General features: G+C 38.0%; 1 protein-coding gene across 1 annotated transcript in view; it reads right to left on the reverse strand.

Moving 5' to 3' along the window:
* LOC138295397 (uncharacterized) overlaps positions 1–22,027 on the reverse strand; it is a 212,102-nt gene that overhangs the window by 137,767 nt on the left and 52,308 nt on the right. Inside the window, exons 3-5 of the mRNA XM_069233667.1 lie at positions 15,087–15,230; positions 8,903–9,046; positions 4,283–4,426 (exon numbers count right to left, since the gene is read on the reverse strand). Of these exons, the coding sequence (XP_069089768.1) occupies positions 4,283–4,426; positions 8,903–9,046; positions 15,087–15,230 (432 nt within the window). The remainder of the gene's footprint in view (positions 1–4,282; positions 4,427–8,902; positions 9,047–15,086; positions 15,231–22,027) is intronic.

Here is a 22,027-nt window from a genome sequence, read left to right on the forward strand (position 1 = left end):
AGTTGTGTATTGCTTGCTCATGACATAGTCAAACATTGAATTATGGGCCCAAAACATATCCACACAGTACCTGATAACCCAGTATTGCCACATGATTGGGTATGGTGCAGGAGGTATTCATCAGAGTGACCTGTTGTGAGTTTTATCACAGTATGTTCAACTTTAATTTTGCTAAACATTTAACCCATACTTAAAAGTTCGGAGTTGAAGTGTGATCCCTGTGGGAATGGTGTGCTCACTGGTTATTGTACTCAAAATATCAATGAAACAGAATATCGAGGACAAGTTAAAATATTGACAGGTAAGTAAGAATAGATTTCGTATAACTTACTCCACACACACATGTTCCTGGGTGATATATATACTTTCATCGTATATAAAGGTGGAGTTAGAAATAGTAAATCTACATTTCGCCATATGCACTTATCTTTTTATAATTTGTCTCTCTGTATTCTGTCCATGATATTCTTGTTAGTCGATATTCTGGAAGTCGATATTTAGTAGTTCAACTTGGGTGAAATGAGTTTGCACAGAGATTAAAATACCTTTGCGGAGTTACTTGGAAATCACAGCATTAAAGTGCAAGTGAATATTGGTATACCCTATCAAGAGGTTAAGGAAAGATTTGCATTTGAACTTTTTGCACAATCAAAGCTGAAATAAAGTGGTCACTTTGCAAGGTTCTTCACTGTGAACTTATGATGGTTTATTGTTTGTCTTCTACTAGATACCACAATAGTTTTATTATGAAAATACCAGATGTCACTTATAACTCTTCTGAAATACCCGATTTTGACAAGGTCTCTGTATCAGATGATATCAAGACACACTAAGAAATCTGTGCTTGGTATTAACCAAACTCACTCACAGCTCTGTAAAACTTTGACTGACTCACTTAAAGCTCTTTCTAAAATGTATAGACTCTAATTGTTGTGACCTCATAATTCACTGGCTTACTCAGAATCATGCATCCGACAATACCCAAAGTCAATGAAACATATGTATATCAGTAATACCCACTGAGAGCTCCGCCCCACATAATATACCTGATCAGTCAGAGTTTTGCTTCATTGCTACTTCTATTACAAAACTTCAATCATTGCTCTATTTGAAATTCAAACTCAGAATTTGCTCCCAATACTTCTCAAATATCACACAGGCATATGCTAATAACATCATACCTTAAACACCCATTTTCATTAACTCAGAAATCAAATATAAAGATTGATTACAAGCGTTGATCTTGGTGTTTCAGTGAATCGGTTGAATTTATATTCTCAATAATACCTTGAATACTTCAGAGGTTCAATTTTGATAAACCCACTATTACTCAGAGCTATTCTGTTGATATTACTTGGAGTTGCTTTACTCTGATTTATGGCTTGCCAATACCACTTGTTGCTGTTTATAACTCCTATATTTACAGAGTGGGGCTGATACCTAAAAGATGCCCTGATGCTAAAGTACAGTGCAAGCACAAAACAGATAAATATCAGTGTAAAAATCTAAGTGATCATGGGAGGACCTCAGCTTTTGAGTCAGGTGATAACTTGAAAATTTCCTTTGAACACAGCAAAGACCTCAAGAATAGAGGGAACGATGGACCAAAGAGAATGACATAAAAAATCACTTGCTTTGAAACAGGCAGCCAGTGAAGTGTGCTCAATGTCCACAATATGGAGCAGACATGACACCATGGCAGTGCAAGTCACACAGTGGCATTTAGAATTCAGTAGAGCCATTTCAGGAAACCCATAGGTGAACCAAAAAATGGCGTATTACAATAATCTAAAGATCTTATTCAGAAAGGTAAACCTAAACGTTTGGGGCAAGTTTACTACTTTTTTGTTATTCATAAACTACGAGTGTGGTTTTACATGTAGTATCGCCTTAAAACACCACCATACAAGAAAAAGATTATAGGTGGTACATCCTTCTCTGTTCAAGCTGCCAAACTATATAATTCATCACCGCCAAACATAAGATCCATGATAACTATCTTGTCTTCAGAAGACTACTCAAGAGCTGGCTCTTTCCTTCATAACCACCATATCCAAACAGCAAAGCACTGCATATGCCTGTGTTGGTAAACATTTATAATCTGATTACATGTATATATCTAGATACGTGTAGTTCTTTAAGAAACATGTATAATTACTATTTGATAATAATAAAATATGCACATACTCTTTAAGCCATTTTAACAAATGTATATTTACTCACAGTTAAATGTACATATATGTTTGTGTGTGTATGTATATGTGTGCGTATATGTACGTATAAGTATGTATACAATGTATGTCTATATGTGCATGTATTCATATATATATGTATATTATTCTATGCTTAACATGTTCATAGGTCATTGAATAGTTCCTAGATAAGTTGTTAGATTAGATACTTATGAATCCCTACTTTCATTTTAGCTATCACAATGAGCAAATGTTATCCTAGCTATTTTATCAGCAAGCATTTCACTATGGAAAATTGAGGAAAGATAACATAATGCTAGAAAAGTACACAAATAAAATAACCTCAAATATTGCTAATCTTGAAACTCTGTCTTTATACAACACAACTTTAAATCTCAAATTATTATTTCCATTTTTATATTCCTTACACATATATTCCATTTCTATGTATTTAGATATCTATTTATTTATTACTTTAGTTCTCCTGTACATGAGGAAAAACATGGTTATATTTAAAAACAATTCTCTCTTGTAACCTTTACTCTGTCTCCGCATCACCCTTTACCTCTGTCAATCCATCCTCCATCCATACTATCTGACTCATCCCAAACCCATTCTAATAGTATGATCTCCAAGATAATCCTGCCTAAGCTCTTCCCTCCTCTACCATTCCTGGCTCACCCAGAACCACAGTTTACTACTATGATCTCCCAAACAACCCTACTATATTCTCTCTCACTTACATCACCTTTGACTCCTCCAAAACCCCTTCTACTACTATGATCTCACTAACCCCTTTCTTCCCTCCTCCATCTTTCCTTTACTCATCCCAAGCCTCATCTTATTACTATAAACTCACAATTAACACTTCTGGTTTCTTCCCTCCCTATCCCTCCATTATTCTATTTAAAGCTACTAACAATCTCAGATATCCTCTGCTCAAATCAACTCATACTAATACCAGTACTAATACTGTACTAATAATTCCCTATACTAAATCACCACTAATCCTTTTGGGTTCCAGAGTAGCATGCTACTCGCCGAAAAGCGTTTTGACGCCTCGTCAGGGGTAGTAAGTACTATAGAAATACAATTACAATTACATCCAAGCTAGTTCTTATATTTCAACTTGTGCTGCATTAAAAAAGCTGCTCATGGTAAACTGTATCAAACACTGCAGGTAAATCTAGCAACACCAAGGCCGCAAAATGGCCTTCGACTGATAGTCTAGGAAGTTAATCTAGAAGTTCGTAATCTATTGTTTGCTGGATTTCAATGAGAAAGAAAAACACAATCTCCAATTGAACGCTTCGAAAAGGTGCAGTTTTGCAATGTCTATGTAGAAGACATCCTGATATTGAAGACAATATAAACAATATGCAGACTCACTGGCAATCCTCATCTAGTAAGGGTATAGAAAAGGAGAATGATGCTTTCTAGTTGCCAGGACACATAAAAGTTTTAAAGGAACCTAGCAGGACATCAGCAGGTTGACAAGGATGGAAGAAAAGAAGAGACCAATATTGATTCTCATCCCTGTTTCTACCTTACAGGAATTGAAGACTAATATGTTAATCAGATTCAGGGCTTGATTTAAATCTGGTGACGGATATCCCATCTGGCGAAATATAAATACCATCATATTCTATGTGATTTATATTTTGACAGATGGGATATCCATCACTGTTGAGATGGAGTAACCCGTCCGTAGATCTCAATCAGGCCCTTGCTGTAAAAAGACAGATTACTTCACTACTCTTCAAACCTAGATCCTAGCATCAGGGTATCGCAGTTTCACAGGTCTAATGACCATTGTTCACTTTATAGGCCCAGCATAAATCTCAGATGGCCAATCCAGATCATGCCAGAAGCAACCACCATTTCTCTAGGATAAACACATGTCCTGCCACTTACCAAACCTTCTGCGGCAAGACAACTGAAGTGCTTGAGTAGTTCTGGGGAGGTGAGAGGTTTGGCTTGGGATCAACGATGGATGTAGGGAAACTGAGAGGGGAATTTGTCTGGGGCCGTGATCCACTGTGCATGCGCTCCCTTGACCTGGTTAACAGGTGAAAATGCATTACACTTACCTCTGTCATAGCATCCAATCCAGCGATGATCACGGTCGTAGTTGCTAGTGGTGGCACACCACTCAGTAGAATAATCTTTTGTGGTGCACTTTTGGTAGGTTACTCCTTTGTAGATGAATGGAAACACACAAGCTGGATTGATAGCTGCATACGAAACATGGACATCAAATAGGTTGATGAGTTGGGATGTGAAGCAGATCGTTTAGCAAGCTGATTCATTGCAACCTCCCTAGTTTCTTATCTTAGAGCTGACCTCAACATCTTTATGATAACTCACATTACACACTGTCGGCAAGTGTACTGAAGATGTGACTTAGATATCAGAAAGTTGTGTATTGCTTGCTCATGACATAGTCAAACATTGAATTATGGGCCCAAAACATATCCACACAGTACCTGATAACCCAGTATTGCCACATGATTGGGTATGGTGCAGGAGGTATTCATCAGAGTGACCTGTTGTGAGTTTTATCACAGTATGTTCAACTTTAATTTTGCTAAACATTTAACCCATACTTAAAAGTTCGGAGTTGAAGTGTGATCCCTGTGGGAATGGTGTGCTCACTGGTTATTGTACTCAAAATATCAATGAAACAGAATATCGAGGACAAGTTAAAATATTGACAGGTAAGTAAGAATAGATTTCGTATAACTTACTCCACACACACATGTTCCTGGGTGATATATATACTTTCATCGTATATAAAGGTGGAGTTAGAAATAGTAAATCTACATTTCGCCATATGCACTTATCTTTTTATAATTTGTCTCTCTGTATTCTGTCCATGATATTCTTGTTAGTCGATATTCTGGAAGTCGATATTTAGTAGTTCAACTTGGGTGAAATGAGTTTGCACAGAGATTAAAATACCTTTGCGGAGTTACTTGGAAATCACAGCATTAAAGTGCAAGTGAATATTGGTATACCCTATCAAGAGGTTAAGGAAAGATTTGCATTTGAACTTTTTGCACAATCAAAGCTGAAATAAAGTGGTCACTTTGCAAGGTTCTTCACTGTGAACTTATGATGGTTTATTGTTTGTCTTCTACTAGATACCACAATAGTTTTATTATGAAAATACCAGATGTCACTTATAACTCTTCTGAAATACCCGATTTTGACAAGGTCTCTGTATCAGATGATATCAAGACACACTAAGAAATCTGTGCTTGGTATTAACCAAACTCACTCACAGCTCTGTAAAACTTTGACTGACTCACTTAAAGCTCTTTCTAAAATGTATAGACTCTAATTGTTGTGACCTCATAATTCACTGGCTTACTCAGAATCATGCATCCGACAATACCCAAAGTCAATGAAACATATGTATATCAGTAATACCCACTGAGAGCTCCGCCCCACATAATACACCTGATCAGTCAGAGTTTTGCTTCATTGCTACTTCTATTACAAAACTTCAATCATTGCTCTATTTGAAATTCAAACTCAGAATTTGCTCCCAATACTTCTCAAATATCACACAGGCATATGCTAATAACATCATACCTTAAACACCCATTTTCATTAACTCAGAAATCAAATATAAAGATTGATTACAAGCGTTGATCTTGGTGTTTCAGTGAATCGGTTGAATTTATATTCTCAATAATACCTTGAATACTTCAGAGGTTCAATTTTGATAAACCCACTATTACTCAGAGCTATTCTGTTGATATTACTTGGAGTTGCTTTACTCTGATTTATGGCTTGCCAATACCACTTGTTGCTGTTTATAACTCCTATATTTACAGAGTGGGGCTGATACCTAAAAGATGCCCTGATGCTAAAGTACAGTGCAAGCACAAAACAGATAAATATCAGTGTAAAAATCTAAGTGATCATGGGAGGACCTCAGCTTTTGAGTCAGGTGATAACTTGAAAATTTCCTTTGAACACAGCAAAGACCTCAAGAATAGAGGGAACGATGGACCAAAGAGAATGACATAAAAAATCACTTGCTTTGAAACAGGCAGCCAGTGAAGTGTGCTCAATGTCCACAATATGGAGCAGACATGACACCATGGCAGTGCAAGTCACACAGTGGCATTTAGAATTCAGTAGAGCCATTTCAGGAAACCCATAGGTGAACCAAAAAATGGCGTATTACAATAATCTAAAGATCTTATTCAGAAAGGTAAACCTAAACGTTTGGGGCAAGTTTACTACTTTTTTGTTATTCATAAACTACGAGTGTGGTTTTACATGTAGTATCGCCTTAAAACACCACCATACAAGAAAAAGATTATAGGTGGTACATCCTTCTCTGTTCAAGCTGCCAAACTATATAATTCATCACCGCCAAACATAAGATCCATGATAACTATCTTGTCTTCAGAAGACTACTCAAGAGCTGGCTCTTTCCTTCATAACCACCATATCCAAACAGCAAAGCACTGCATATGCCTGTGTTGGTAAACATTTATAATCTGATTACATGTATATATCTAGATACGTGTAGTTCTTTAAGAAACATGTATAATTACTATTTGATAATAATAAAATATGCACATACTCTTTAAGCCATTTTAACAAATGTATATTTACTCACAGTTAAATGTACATATATGTTTGTGTGTGTATGTATATGTGTGCGTATATGTACGTATAAGTATGTATACAATGTATGTCTATATGTGCATGTATTCATATATATATGTATATTATTCTATGCTTAACATGTTCATAGGTCATTGAATAGTTCCTAGATAAGTTGTTAGATTAGATACTTATGAATCCCTACTTTCATTTTAGCTATCACAATGAGCAAATGTTATCCTAGCTATTTTATCAGCAAGCATTTCACTATGGAAAATTGAGGAAAGATAACATAATGCTAGAAAAGTACACAAATAAAATAACCTCAAATATTGCTAATCTTGAAACTCTGTCTTTATACAACACAACTTTAAATCTCAAATTATTATTTCCATTTTTATATTCCTTACACATATATTCCATTTCTATGTATTTAGATATCTATTTATTTATTACTTTAGTTCTCCTGTACATGAGGAAAAACATGGTTATATTTAAAAACAATTCTCTCTTGTAACCTTTACTCTGTCTCCGCATCACCCTTTACCTCTGTCAATCCATCCTCCATCCATACTATCTGACTCATCCCAAACCCATTCTAATAGTATGATCTCCAAGATAATCCTGCCTAAGCTCTTCCCTCCTCTACCATTCCTGGCTCACCCAGAACCACAGTTTACTACTATGATCTCCCAAACAACCCTACTATATTCTCTCTCACTTACATCACCTTTGACTCCTCCAAAACCCCTTCTACTACTATGATCTCACTAACCCCTTTCTTCCCTCCTCCATCTTTCCTTTACTCATCCCAAGCCTCATCTTATTACTATAAACTCACAATTAACACTTCTGGTTTCTTCCCTCCCTATCCCTCCATTATTCTATTTAAAGCTACTAACAATCTCAGATATCCTCTGCTCAAATCAACTCATACTAATACCAGTACTAATACTGTACTAATAATTCCCTATACTAAATCACCACTAATCCTTTTGGGTTCCAGAGTAGCATGCTACTCGCCGAAAAGCGTTTTGACGCCTCGTCAGGGGTAGTAAGTACTATAGAAATACAATTACAATTACATCCAAGCTAGTTCTTATATTTCAACTTGTGCTGCATTAAAAAAGCTGCTCATGGTAAACTGTATCAAACACTGCAGGTAAATCTAGCAACACCAAGGCCGCAAAATGGCCTTCGACTGATAGTCTAGGAAGTTAATCTAGAAGTTCGTAATCTATTGTTTGCTGGATTTCAATGAGAAAGAAAAACACAATCTCCAATTGAACGCTTCGAAAAGGTGCAGTTTTGCAATGTCTATGTAGAAGACATCCTGATATTGAAGACAATATAAACAATATGCAGACTCACTGGCAATCCTCATCTAGTAAGGGTATAGAAAAGGAGAATGATGCTTTCTAGTTGCCAGGACACATAAAAGTTTTAAAGGAACCTAGCAGGACATCAGCAGGTTGACAAGGATGGAAGAAAAGAAGAGACCAATATTGATTCTCATCCCTGTTTCTACCTTACAGGAATTGAAGACTAATATGTTAATCAGATTCAGGGCTTGATTTAAATCTGGTGACGGATATCCCATCTGGCGAAATATAAATACCATCATATTCTATGTGATTTATATTTTGACAGATGGGATATCCATCACTGTTGAGATGGAGTAACCCGTCCGTAGATCTCAATCAGGCCCTTGCTGTAAAAAGACAGATTTCCCAGCCCGTACTTCACTACTCTTCAAACCTAGATCCTAGCATCAGGGTATCGCAGTTTCACAGGTCTAATGACCATTGTTCACTTTATAGGCCCAGCATAAATCTCAGATGGCCAATCCAGATCATGCCAGAAGCAACCACCATTTCTCTAGGATAAACACATGTCCTGCCACTTACCAAACCTTCTGCGGGCAAGACAACTGAAGTGCTTGAGTAGTTCTGGGGAGGTGAGAGGTTTGGCTTGGGATCAACGATGGATGTAGGGAAACTGAGAGGGGAATTTGTCTGGGGCCGTGATCCACTGTGCATGCGCTCCCTTGACCTGGTTAACAGGTGAAAATGCATTACACTTACCTCTGTCATAGCATCCAATCCAGCGATGATCACGGTCGTAGTTGCTAGTGGTGGCACACCACTCAGTAGAATAATCTTTTGTGGTGCAATTTTGGTAGGTTACTCCTTTGTAGATGAATGGAAACACACAAGCTGGATTGATAGCTGCATACGAAACATGGACATCAAATAGGTTGATGAGTTGGGATGTGAAGCAGATCGTTTAGCAAGCTGATTCATAGCAACCTCCCTAGTTTCTTATCTTAGAGCTGACCTCAACATCTTTATGATAACTCACATTACACACTGTCGGCAAGTGTACTGAAGATGTGACTTAGATATCAGAGAGTTGTGTATTGCTTGCTCATGACATAGTCAAACATTGAATTATGGGCCCAAAACATACCCACACAGTACCTGATAACCCAGTATTGCCACATGATTGGGTATGGTGCAGGAGGTATTCATCAGAGTGACCTGTTGTGAGTTTTATCACAGTATGTTCAACGTTAATTTTGCTAAACATTTAACCCATACTTAAAAGTTCGGAGTTGAAGTGTGATCCCTGTGGGAATGGTGTGCTCACTGGTTATTGTACTCAAAATATCAATGAAACAGAATATCGAGGACAAGTTAAAATATTGACAGGTAAGTAAGAATAGATTTCGTATAACTTACTCCATACACACATGTTCCTGGGTGATATATACAGGGAGTGCAGAATTATTAGGCAAATGAGTATTTTGACCACATCATCCTCTTTATGCATGTTGTCTTACTCCACGCTGTATAGGCTCGAAAGCCTACTACCAATTAAGCATATTAGGTGATGTGCATCTCTGTAATGAGAAGGGGTGTGGTCTAATGACATCAACACCCTATATCAGGTGTGCATAATTATTAGGCAACTTCCTTTCCTTTGGCAAAATGGGTCAAAAGAAGGACTTGACAGGCTCAGAAAAGTAAAAAATAGTGAGATATCTTGCAGAGGCATGCAGCACTCTTAAAATTGCAAAGCTTCTGAAGCGTGATCATCGAACAATCAAGCGTTTCATTCAAAATAGTCAACAGGGTCGCAAGAAGCGTGTGGAAAAACCAAGGCGCAAAATAACTGCCCATGAACTGAGAAAAGTCAAGCGTGCAGCTGCCACGATGCCACTTGCCACCAGTTTGGCCATATTTCAGAGCTGCAACATCACTGGAGTGCCCAAAAGCACAAGGTGTGCAATACTCAGAGACATGGCCAAGGTAAGAAAGGCTGAAAGACGACCACCACTGAACAAGACACACAAGCTGAAATGTCAAGACTGGGCCAAGAAATATCTCAAGACTGATTTTTCTAAGGTTTTATGGACTGATGAAATGAGAGTGAGTCTTGATGGGCCAGATGGATGGGCCCGTGGCTGGATTGGTAAAGGGCAGAGAGCTCCAGTCCGACTCAGACGCCAGCAAGGTGGAGGTGGAGTACTGGTTTGGGCTGGTATCATCAAAGATGAGCTTGTGGGGCCTTTTCGGGTTGAGGATGGAGTCAAGCTCAACTCCCAGTCCTACTGCCAGTTCCTGGAAGACACCTTCTTCAAGCAGTGGTACAGGAAGAAGTCTGCATCCTTCAAGAAAAACATGATTTTCATGCAGGACAATGCTCCATCACACGCGTCCAAGTACTCCACAGCGTGGCTGGCAAGAAAGGGTATAAAAGAAGGAAATCTAATGACATGGCCTCCTTGTTCACCTGATCTGAACCCCATTGAGAACCTGTGGTCCATCATCAAATGTGAGATTAACAAGGAGGGAAAACAGTACACCTCTCTGAACAGTGTCTGGGAGGCTGTGGTTGCTGCTGCACGCAATGTTGATGGTGAACAGATCAAAACACTGACAGAATCCATGGATGGCAGGCTTTTGAGTGTCCTTGCAAAGAAAGGTGGCTATATTGGTCACTGATTTGTTTTTGTTTTGATTTTGAATGCCAGAAATGTATATTTGTGAATGTTGAGATGTTATATTGGTTTCACTGGTAATAATAAATAATTGAAATGGGTATATATTTGTTTTTTGTTAAGTTGCCTAATAATTATGCACAGTAATAGTCACCTGCACACACAGATATCCCCCTAACATAGCTAAAACTAAAAACAAACTAAAAACTACTTCCAAAAATATTCAGCTTTGATATTAATGAGTTTTTTGGGTTCATTGAGAACATGGTTGTTGTTCAATAATAAAATTAATCCTCAAAAATACAACTTGCCTAATAATTCTGCACTCCCTGTATACTTTCATGGTATATAAAGGTGGAGTTAGAAATAGTAAATCTACATTTCGCCATATGCACTTATCTTTTTATAATTTGTCTCTCTGTATTCTGTCCATGATATTCTTGTAGGTCGATATTCTGGAAGTCGATATTTAGTAGTTCAACTTGAGTGAAATGAGTTTGCACAGAGATTAAAATACCTTTGCGGAGTTACTTGGAAATCACAGCATTAAAGTGCAAGTGAATATTGGTATACCCTATCAAGAGGTTAAGGAAAGATTTGCATTTGAACTTTTTGCACAATCAAAGCTGAAATAAAGTGGTCACTTTGCAAGGTTCTTCACTGTGAACTTATGATGGTTTATTGTTTGTCTTCTACTAGATACCACAATAGTTTTATTATGAAAATACCAGATGTCACTTATAACTCTTCTGAAATACCCGATTTTGACAAGGTCTCTGTATCAGATGATATCAAGATACACTAAGAAATCTGTGCTTGGTATTAACCAAACTCACTCACAGCTCTGTAAAACTTTGACTGACTCACTTAAAGCTCTTTCTAAAATGTATAGACTCTAATTGTTGTGACCTCATAATTCACTGGCTTACTCAGAATCATGCATCCGACAATACCCAAAGTCAATGAAACATATGTATATCAGTAATACCCACTGAGAGCTCCGCCCCACATAATATACCTGATCAGTCAGAGTTTTGCTTCATTGCTACTTCTATTACAAAACTTCAATCATTGCTCTATTTGAAATTCAAACTCAGAATTTGCTCCCAATACTTCTCAAATATCACACAGGCATATGCTAATAACATGATACCTTAAACACCCATTTTCATTAACTCAGAAATAAAATATAAAGATTGATTACAAGCGTTGATCTTGGTGTTTCAGTGAATCGGTTGAATTTATATTCTCAATAATACCTTGAATACTTCAGAGGTTCAATTTTGATAAACCCACTATTACTCAGAGCTATTCTGTTGATATTACTTGGAGTTGCTTTACTCTGATTTATGGCTTGCCAATACCACTTGTTGCTGTTTATAACTCCTATATTTACAGAGTGGGGCTGGTACCTAAAAGATGCCCTGATGCTAAAGTACAGTGCAAGCACAAAACAGATAAATATCAGTGTAAAAATCTAAGTGATCATGGGAGGACCTCAGCTTTTGAGTCAGGTGATAACTTGAAAATTTCCTTTGAACACAGCAAAGACCTCAAGAATAGAGGGAACGATGGACCAAAGAGAATGACATAAAAAATCACTTGCTTTGAAACAGGCAGCCAGTGAAGTGTGCTCAATGTCCACAATATGGAGCAGACATGACACCATGGCAGTGCAAGTCACACAGTGGCATTTAGAATTCAGTAGAGCCATTTCAGGAAACCCATAGGTGAACCAAAAAATGGCGTATTACAATAATCTAAAGATCTTATTCAGAAAGGTAAACCTAAACGTTTGGGGCAAGTTTACTACTTTTTTGTTATTCATAAACTACGAGTGTGGTTTTACATGTAGTATCGCCTTAAAACACCACCATACAAGAAAAAGATTATAGGTGGTACATCCTTCTCTGTTCAAGCTGCCAAACTATATAATTCATCACCGCCAAACATAAGATCCATGATAACTATCTTGTCTTCAGAAGACTACTCAAGAGCTGGCTCTTTCCTTCATAACCACCATATCCAAACAGCAAAGGACTGCATATGCCTGTGTTGGTAAACATTTATAATCTGATTACATGTATATATCTAGATACGTGTAGTTCTTTAAGAAACATGTATAATTACTATTTGATAATAACAAAATATGCACATACTCTTTAAGCCATTTTAACAAATGTATATTTACTCACAGTTAAATGTATATATATGTTTGCGTGTGTATGTATATGTGTGCGTATATGTACGTATAAGTATGTATACAATGTATGTCTATATGTGTATGTATTCATATATATATGTATATTATTCTATGCTTAACATGTTCATAGGTCATTGAATAGTTCCTAGATAAGTTGTTAGATTAGATACTTATGAATCCCTACTTTCATTTTAGCTATCACAATGAGCAAATGTTATCCTAGCTATTTTATCAGCAAGCATTTCACTATGGAAAATTGAGGAAAGATAACATAATGCTAGAAAAGTACACAGATAAAATAACCTCAAATATTGCTAATCTTGAAACTCTGTCTTTATAAAACACAACTTTAAATCTCAAATTATTATTTCCATTTTTATATTCCTTACACATATATTCCATTTCTATGTATTTAGATATCTATTTATTTATTACTTTAGTTCTCCTGTACATGAGGAAAAACATGGTTATATTTAAAAACAATTCTCTCTCGTAACCTTTACTCTGTCTCCGCATCACCCTTTACCTCTGTCAATCCATCCTCCATCCATACTATCTGACTCATCCCAAACCCATTCTAATAGTATGATCTCCAAGATAATCCTGCCTAAGCTCTTCCCTCCTCTACCATTCCTGGCTCACCCCGAACCACAGTTTACTACTATGATCTCCCAAACAACCCTACTATATTCTCTCTCACTTACATCACCTTTGACTACTCCAAAACCCCTTCTACTACTATGATCTCACTAACCCCTTTCTTCCCTCCTCCATCTTTCCTTTACTCATCCCAAGCCTCATCTTATTACTATAAACTCACAATTAACACTTCTGGTTTCTTCCCTCCCTATCCCTCCATTATTCTATTTAAAGCTACTAACAATCTCAGATATCCTCTGCTCAAATCAACTCATACTAATACCAGTACTAATACTGTACTAATAATTCCCTATACTAAATCACCACTAATCCTTTTGGGCTCCAGAGTAGCATGCTACTCGCCGAAAAGCGTTTTGACGCCTCGTCAGGGGTAGTAAGTACTATAGAAATACAATTACAATTACATCCAAGCTAGTTCTTATATTTCAACTTATGCTGCCTTAAAAAAGTTGCTCATGGTAAACTGTATCAAACACTGCAGATAAATCTAGCAACACAAAGGCCGCAAAATGGCCTTCGACTGATAGTCTAGGAAGTTAATCTAGAAGTTCGTAATCTATTGTTTGCTGGATTTCAATGAGAAAGAAAAACACAATCTCCAATTGAACGCTTCGAAAAGGTGCAGTTTTGCAATGTCTATGTAGAAGACATCCTGATATTGAACACAATATAAACAATATGCAGACTCAATGGCAATCCTCATCTAGTAAGGGTATAGAAAAGGAGAATGATGCTTTCTAGTTGCCAGGACACATAAAAGTTTTAAAGGAACCTAGCAGGACATCAGCAGGTTGACAAGGATGGAAGAAAAGAAGAGACCAATATCGTTTCTCATCCCTGTTTCTACCTTACAGGAATTGAAGACTAATATGTTAATCAGATTCAGGGCTTGATTTAAATCTGGTGACGGATATCCCATCTGGCGAAATATAAATAACATCATATTCTATGTGATTTATATTTTGACAGATGGGATATCCATCACTGTTGAGATGGAGTAACCCGTCCATGGATCTCAATCAGGCCCTTGCTGTAAAAAGACAGATTTCCCAGCCCGTACTTCACTACTCTTCAAACGTAGATCCTAGCATCAGGGTATCGCAGTTTCACAGGTCTAATGACCATTGTTCACTTTATAGGCCCAGCATAAATCTCAGATGGCCAATCCAGATCATGCCATAAGCAACCACCATTTCTCTAGGATAAACACATGTCCTGCCACTTACCAAACCTTCTGCGGGCCAGACAACTGAAGTGCTTGAGTAGTTCTGGGGAGGTGAGAGGTTTGGCTTGGGATCAACGATGGATGAAGGAAACTGAGAGGGGAATTTGTCTGGGGCCGTGATCCACTGTGCATGCGCTCCCTTGACCTGGTTAACAGGTGAAAATCCATTACACTTACCTCTGTCATAGCATCGAATCCAGCGATGATCACGGTCGTAGTTGCTAGTGGTGGCACACCACTCAGTAGAATAATCTTTTGTGGTGCAATTTTGGTAGGTTACTCCTTTGTAGATGAATGGAAACACACAAGCTGGATTGATAGCTGCATACGAAACATGGACATCAAATAGGTTGATGAGTTGGGATGTGAAGCAGATCGTTTAGCAAGCTGATTCATAGCAACCTCGCTAGTTTCTTATCTTAGAGCTGACCTCAACATCTTTATGATAACTCACATTACACACTGTCGGCAAGTGTACTGAAGATGTGACTTAGATATCAGAGAGTTGTGTATTGCTTGCTCATGACATAGTCAAACATTGAATTATGGGCCCAAAACATACCCACACAGTACCTGATAACCCAGTATTGCCACATGATTGGGTATGGTGCAGGAGGTATTCATCAGAGTGACCTGTTGTGAGTTTTATCACAGTATGTTCAACGTTAATTTTGCTAAACATTTAACCCATACTTAAAAGTTCGGAGTTGAAGTGTGATCCCTGTGGGAATGGTGTGCTCACTGGTTATTGTACTCAAAATATCAATGAAACAGAATATCGAGGACAAGTTAAAATATTGACAGGTAAGTAAGAATAGATTTCGTATAACTTACTCCACACACACATGTTCCTGGGTGATATATATACTTTCATGGTATATAACGGTGGAGTTAGAAATAGTAAATCTACATTTCGCCATATGCACTTATCTTTTTATAATTTGTCTCTATGTATTCTGTTGATGATACTCTTGTAGGTCGATATTCTGGAAGTCGATATTTAGTAGTTCAACTTGAGTGAAATGAGTTTGCACAGAGATTAAAATACCTTTGTGGAGTTACTTGGAAATCACAGCATTAAAGTGCAAGTGAATATTGGTATACCCTATCAAGAGGTTAAGGAAAGATTTGCATTTGAACTTTTTGCACAATCAAAGCTGAAATAAAGTGGTCACTTTGCAAGGTTCTTCACTGTGAACTTATGATGGTTTACTGTTTGTCTTCTACTAGATACCACAATAGTTTTATTATGAAAATACCAGATGTCACTTATAACTCTTCTGAAATACCCGATTTTGACAAGGTCTCTGTATCAGATGATATCAAGATACATTAAGAAATCTGTGCTTGGTATTAACCAAACTCACTCACAGCTCTGTAAAACTTTGACTGACTCACTTAAAGCTCTTTCTAAAATGTGTAGACTCTAATTGTTGTGACCTCATAATTCACTGGCTTACTCAGAATCATGCATCCGACAATACCCAAAGTCAATGAAACATATGTATATCAGTAATACCCACTGAGAGCTCCGCCCCACATAATATACCTGATCAGTCAGAGTTTTGCTTCATTGCTACTTCTATTACAAAACTTCAATCATTGCTCTATTTGAAATTCAAACTCAGAATTTGCTCCCAATACTTCTCAAATATCACACAGGCATATGCTAATAACATCATACCTCAAACACCCATTTTCATTAACTCAGAAATCAAATATAAAGATTGATTACAAGCATTGATCTTGGTGTTACAGTGAATCGGTTGAATTTATATTCTCAATAATACCATGAATACTTCAGAGGTTCAATTTTGATAAACCCACTATTACTCAGAGCTATTCTGTTGATATTACTTAGAGTTGCTTTACTCTGATTTATGGTTTGCCAATACCACTTGTTGCTGTTTATAACTCCTATATTTACAGAGTGGGGCTGATACCTAAAAGCTGCCCTGATGCTAAAGTACAGTGCAAGCACAAAACAGATAAATATCAGTGTAAAAATCTAAGTGATCATGGGAGGACCTCAGCTTTTGAGTCAGGTGATAACTTTAAAATTTCCTTTGAACACAGCAAAGACCTCAAGAATAGAGGGAACGATGGACCAAAGAGAATGACATAAAAAATCACTTGCTTTGAAACAGGCAGCCAGTGAAGTGTGTTCAATGTCCACAATATGGAGCAGACATGACACCATGGCAGTGCAAGTCACACAGTGGCATTTAGAATTCAGTAGAGCCATTTCGGGAAACCCATAGGTGAACCAAAAAGTGGCGTATTACAATAATCTAAAGATCTTATTCAGAAAGGTAAACCTAAACGTTTGGGGCAAGTTTACTACTTTTTTGTTATTCATAAACTACGAGTGTGGTTTTACATGTAGTATCGCCTTAAAACACCACCATACAAGAAAAAGATTATAGGTGGTACATCCTTTTCTGTTCAAGCTGCCAAACTATAGAATTCATCACCGCCAAATATAAGATCCACAGATAACTATCTTGTCTTTAGAAGACTACTCAAGAGCTGGCTCTTTCCTTCATAACCACCATATCCAAACAGCAAAGGACTGCATATGCCTGTGTTGGTAAACATTTATAATCTGATTACATGTATATATCTAGATATGTGTATTTCTTTAAGAAACATGTATAATTACTATTTGATAATAATAAAATATGTACATACGCTTTAAGCCTGTTTAACAAATGTATATATACTCACAGTTAAATGTACATGTATGTGTGAGTGTGTACGTATATGTGTGCGTATATGTACGTACAAGTATGTATACAATGTATGTCTATATGTGTATGTATTCATATATATATGTATATTATTCTATGCTTAACATGTTCATAGGTCATTGAATAGTTCCTAGATAAATTGTTAGATTAGATACTTATGAATCCCTACTTTCGTTTTAGCTATCACAATGAGCAAATGTTATCCTAGCTATTTTATCAGCAAGCATTTCACTATGGAAAATTGAGGAAAGATAACATAATGCTAGAAAAGTACACAAATAAAATAACCTCAAATATTGCTAATCTTGAAACTCTGTGTTTATACAACACAACTTTAAATCTCAAATTATTATTTCCATTTTTATATTCCTTACACATATATTCCATTTCTATGTATTTAAATATCTATTTATTTATTACTTTAATCCTCCTGTTCACGAGGAAAAACATAATTGTATTTAAAAATACAATTCTCTCTTGTAACCTTTACTCTGTCTCCGCATCACCCTTTGCCTTTATCAATCCATCCTCCATCCCCACTCTCTGACTCATCCCAAACTCATTCTACTACTGTGATCCAAAAAAAAACCCTGCCTAACCTCTTCCCTCCTCTACCACTCCTGGCTCACCCTGAACCTCAGTTTACTACAATGATCTGTCAAACAACCCTACTGTATTCTCTCTCACTTATCTCATCTTTGACTCATCCAAAACCCCTTCTACTACTATGATCTTCCTAACACCTTTCTTTAGACTCTTCCCTCCTCCATCTCCCCTTTACTCATCCCAAGCCTCATCCTATTACTATAAACTCCCAATTAACACTTCTGGTTTCTTCCCTCCTCTATCCCTCCATTATTCTATTGAAAGCTACAAACAAACTCTCATATCCTCTGCTCAAATCACCTCATACTAATACTGTACTTATATTTCCCTATACTAACCCACCACTAATAATTTTTGGTTCTGGATTAGCGTGCTACCCGCTGAAAAGCTCTTTGACGTCTCGTCAGGGGTAGTACGCACTATATAAATACAATTACAATTTCATCAAACCTAGTTCTTGTATTTCAACTCGTGCTGGACTCACAAAACGCTGCTCATGGTAAACTGTATCAAATACTGCAGATAAATCTAACAACACCAATTCCGCAAAATGGCCTTAGACTGATAGCCTAGGAAGGTCATCTAGAACAGAGAGAAGAGGAGTTCCGGTCCCAAGAGACACATTGCCTCCTCCCACGTTGAACTTCATCTAGAAGACTTTTTAACTCCATAAACAGAGATACCTGTCCAATATTTTTAATGGATTTGGTAAATTAGAGATAGGTTGATAATTCTTCATGCTAGAAAGGTCTGCTGTTGGATTTTTCAGCAAAGGGATAGCCATTTCCTTTTTTGACTTATTCGACAGTGTAGCCATTAAATCTGATTTGTTGCAGATCTCCATTAATGGTTGCAGTAAGCATACAGCCAACAACCAAACAACTGCAGTGGGAATTGCATTACCAGGGGAACCTGTTGAAAACGCAGTTTAATATTTCAGTCAATTAGTAGATGCTGAAGACTGTGGCTGGTAACTTCAATTGTTTCAAGACTTACACTTGACGCTCTATTTCACACCCTATTTTCCTGTTCCTCACCTTTGTTGCTTTTTCCCTGTTATTGGTTTTAGTTTCCCTCCTCCTCTGTGCAGACCCTTGGTTTTGTCTTGGGCTGACTTGGTTATTTCACTCTTCTATAGTTTTGCAACGATTCCAGTTTTCCTCTGTGATTAGGTTTCGGTGACAAACAATGTATTTTTCGACTTGGCGTCGCCCTGTTGATTTGATGACTACAGTTCTACCTGCAATAGATAGGTGTGCAACTTACCTTTGGTCCTCAGGCGAGTTTCTCAGGCTTGTTACAGAGATGCTTCCTTTCAAATAGGGTAAGCCACATCACAGTTCTGTTCTCATAATTAACTATTATATAACCCCTCTTACATTACTCACTGTGTTCTATTTCCTCTCTTGATAGTGGGCCATTGTGTGTCTGTCAGTGCTTTATTTGTATAAAACTCTAACTGCCAAAGCCCTCTTAGGCAGCCACTACAGCTTGTACCACACATACATGCTAGTGCTGCCAGTGAGAGTACCAACATAATTACTAACCATCACACACCAACATGTGGGTTCATTTTGACTATTCCAAGCCAGTCAAAATTATAAGAATGGCGAGGGTAACAGGTTTCATTCATTTTTAAGTTATTTTGATTTATTAAACCTGGTGTTGTGCCAATTTCAAAATTAGATAAAAAATGTAAATGTAAATTTTGCACTTGTATAGTGCACTACTCACCCGTCAGGGTCTCAAGGCGCTGTACACATATCACTGTAGAACCCCTCCTGGCTTTTCCCTGTGAGGCACCCACTCCTGGATGACCCCCAGGGTGAAGCCAGGCATCCTAGCACCGCCAAGGCCGCCATGGAGATTAAGCAAGCTATTGCCCAGAGTGGGACCTATAATTAGATTAGCCACCAAGGGGAGAATTACCTGGTCCAAGGGAATTGAGCCTAAGACCTGCCAAGGCAGGAATTGAACCCTGGTCCCAGGCCAGTTTTCTGCAGCAGGGTCTGCCACTCTAATCATTGTGCCACACTTCTCCACAACATCACTATGTAGTGGACTCCCATAGGTGTTGGTGTTCAGAATTAAGTGCTAAGGCTCAAATTAAGCACTGGTGCTTCTGCAATAGTCTGTCATCCTGTACTTCAGAGAGTCCATATGAGTTGGAAACAGTCTCTCAAGACACCAGCAGCAGGCCTATAGGTCAGTAATGAGAATGTTCTCATCTTAGTAAATCTTCAGTTATTCTTGCATCTCTATGGTCTGCGGTTGTAGAATCATGGAAAGTCTATAGAAGTTGTAAACTTTGTTTTATGGATGTCATTTGTAACTTCCCTAAAGCAGAAATCAATAATTCTTCTTCTTCTTCTAGGGATCTTTTCTTTCTTTTTGATGTCATGCAATTCTTTAGAAAACAAATATATTTTGTTTTATTTCAGTGAAGCAAAAAAAAAGAGAGAGTAGCAAGATGCCTTAGCAGGGAAAATCATGTCCTATTGAGAAATGGCTTAATTCTAGTGATTTCTGGATAATGTGTCACCCACAATGTTTCTAGTTTCAGGAATACAGGTAATGCAAAAGTCATAATGTAGCCTTGGTGCATATAGACCATCGCAGCCTGACAGACGAACTCCAGGCGCTGAACTAACCATCTCAGTAATACAAACCCATGTGAAGGAAGCAGAGCGGGGTCTACATGCTTTACAAGAAAGGTTGTGAGAGCTAGAGGAAAGAGCAGAAGATGCAGAGGGGCCAGCCCACATGAGCAATGTCCACATCGTTGGCCTGCCTGAAAACATAGAGAACCCTGACCCAGTTTCATATGTGGAGTGTTGGCTGGGAAGCATCATTCCATTGTCAACCTTGTCCCCTTTCTACATGGTTGACCATTCTCACAGGGACACAACACATTGGCCACACCCCGGACTGAACCCGCGGCCCAGGGTGATATGATTGCTGCACTACCACGATTGTGACACAATCTTCCAAGAACCTCGCAAGCTTCTTGGAAGATTGAAAATACCCGCATAATGATTTTCCCTGATAATTCTCTGGCAGTGCAATGTTAACGGTATTATTTTCTTGCAGTCAAGCGACGACTAGTTAAGCAGATTTTGAATGTCAAGTACTCGCTTGAATTTCCAGCAAAGCTTCGAGTTATGCACAGTGGCCAAACAACATCCTTCACAGATCTTAAGGCCGTCTGGGGATGGAATGAATACACCAATCCCACTCCCCAGACCATGCTGAATGCACAGCCACCCCAAGGAAGGTTCCTCCTGAAGGGCTGCCGTCACCGCCAGCTCAACGAAGACCACTTTCCACTCTCGTGGACCTGGAACAGATGCTCCTCACATGCCGGTTGGCCCTCCATGTTACTGCAACATTTTGAGATCCGTCACTTAGGTCATACCTGGATGACGCCATGTCTAAATTCTCAAGTAAAGAATGCTCCAAATCCACTTGGCTTTCCAGAAAACACTCCATCATATTCCCTCAAGTGATGCCCCAGATGGCAGAGGACCTTGGTGGACCTCGCAGGGCACAGCATGGCATGCCTCACTGCTCTGTTCACGATGATGCACTATCAGTAATATGACTTCACTAAGTTATTATGTGCTAGAAGTTCTCCCATTGTTTTTAACCACCTTCCCCCATCTCCCTTTCCACCCTCCTCTTCCTCCCATCTCCCTCTGTTTCCTCCTTTCACCTCACATTTCTTACTTCTACCCTTCTCCTCTATGATTTCCCCAATGTACT

This window comes from Pleurodeles waltl, chromosome 5 (genome assembly GCF_031143425.1).
Source record: "Pleurodeles waltl isolate 20211129_DDA chromosome 5, aPleWal1.hap1.20221129, whole genome shotgun sequence".
Classification (NCBI taxonomy): domain Eukaryota; kingdom Metazoa; phylum Chordata; class Amphibia; order Caudata; family Salamandridae; genus Pleurodeles; species Pleurodeles waltl.